Here is an 846-nt window from a genome sequence, read left to right as displayed (position 1 = left end):
TCTGCTGTGTTTGTGCTTTCAGACTTCAAACTTGAGCCATGCTTTCATTCTGTTCGCCTGCTCTGCAGATAATTCGCTCACCTGTTTCTGAGGTAACGGATGAAATCGGGGTGGTACATCTTGAACTTTTCTATTGACAGGTCCTCTCCAAAGTACTTGGAAGGACTGTGGAGAAAAATACTGTTTACTGTACATGCTAATGTTAGCACAGTGACTATTTTCTCCAGAAGGGTTGCAACACCTACATGGAAGTGGTAAAGATTAGACAGTGTGCAATAGGGAGGTTTGAACCCCACACACACACACTGCTCTGTAAGCCCATAGTGTGAGAAAAACACCTGTCTTCACTGGCTGCACACGTTTCTCTCTGAATGTAATGGAGTAAAAATAGTATAAAATATACACTGTAGCTACGTCAGTACTTTGGTACATGTGCTGAAGTATGTTACTTTCCACCACTGCTCATACATACAGGAGTGAAAATAAGAGTGTAGAAAAAAAAAACAAAAAAAGAGAACATGACAGCCTACTTAAAGGTTCAGTGTGTGATATTTCCAAGGATCTATCGACAGAAATGAAATACAAGATCCATAACCATGTTTTCAGTGGTGTGTAAAGACCTTCCATAAACTGTTTTTATTACCTTAGCATGAGACGTTTCTATCTATATAACCACGGGTCCTCCCTTCCATGAAGGTCACCATGTTTCTACAGTAGCTGAAAACGGACAAACAGCGCGTTTCGTCACTGCATTCTTGTGGAAGTTTTAGCAGTGTAGACGCTCATCACTATGTTGAATACGTACAGTGGAAGTAGTACTAGTTATAATATACAGCGGGGGGGGGG

General features: G+C 41.1%; 2 protein-coding genes across 4 annotated transcripts in view; both read right to left on the bottom strand.

Annotated features, from left to right (window-relative positions):
- Nucleotides 1-846, bottom strand: part of LOC123982851 (zinc finger protein 502-like) — a 441,737-nt gene that overhangs the window by 62,880 nt on the left and 378,011 nt on the right. The gene's annotated exons all lie outside the window — the stretch shown is intronic.
- st6galnac (ST6 (alpha-N-acetyl-neuraminyl-2,3-beta-galactosyl-1,3)-N-acetylgalactosaminide alpha-2,6-sialyltransferase) overlaps nucleotides 1-846 on the bottom strand; it is a 16,687-nt gene that overhangs the window by 3,573 nt on the left and 12,268 nt on the right. The window contains exon 8 of one of the 2 annotated variants that reach the window (XM_046068767.1): nucleotides 82-165. In XM_046068767.1, coding sequence (XP_045924723.1) covers nucleotides 82-165 — 84 coding nt within the window. Of the gene's footprint in view, nucleotides 1-81; nucleotides 166-629; nucleotides 718-846 lie in introns of those variants that run through there. The other variant, XM_046068768.1, reaches the window with a different exon arrangement.

The sequence above is a fragment of the Micropterus dolomieu genome, linkage group LG14 (assembly GCF_021292245.1).
Source record: "Micropterus dolomieu isolate WLL.071019.BEF.003 ecotype Adirondacks linkage group LG14, ASM2129224v1, whole genome shotgun sequence".
In the NCBI taxonomy this organism is placed as follows: Eukaryota; Metazoa; Chordata; class Actinopteri; order Centrarchiformes; family Centrarchidae; genus Micropterus; species Micropterus dolomieu.
Note: the sequence above shows the minus strand (reverse complement) of the source record. Positions and strands in the feature narration are given on the sequence as shown.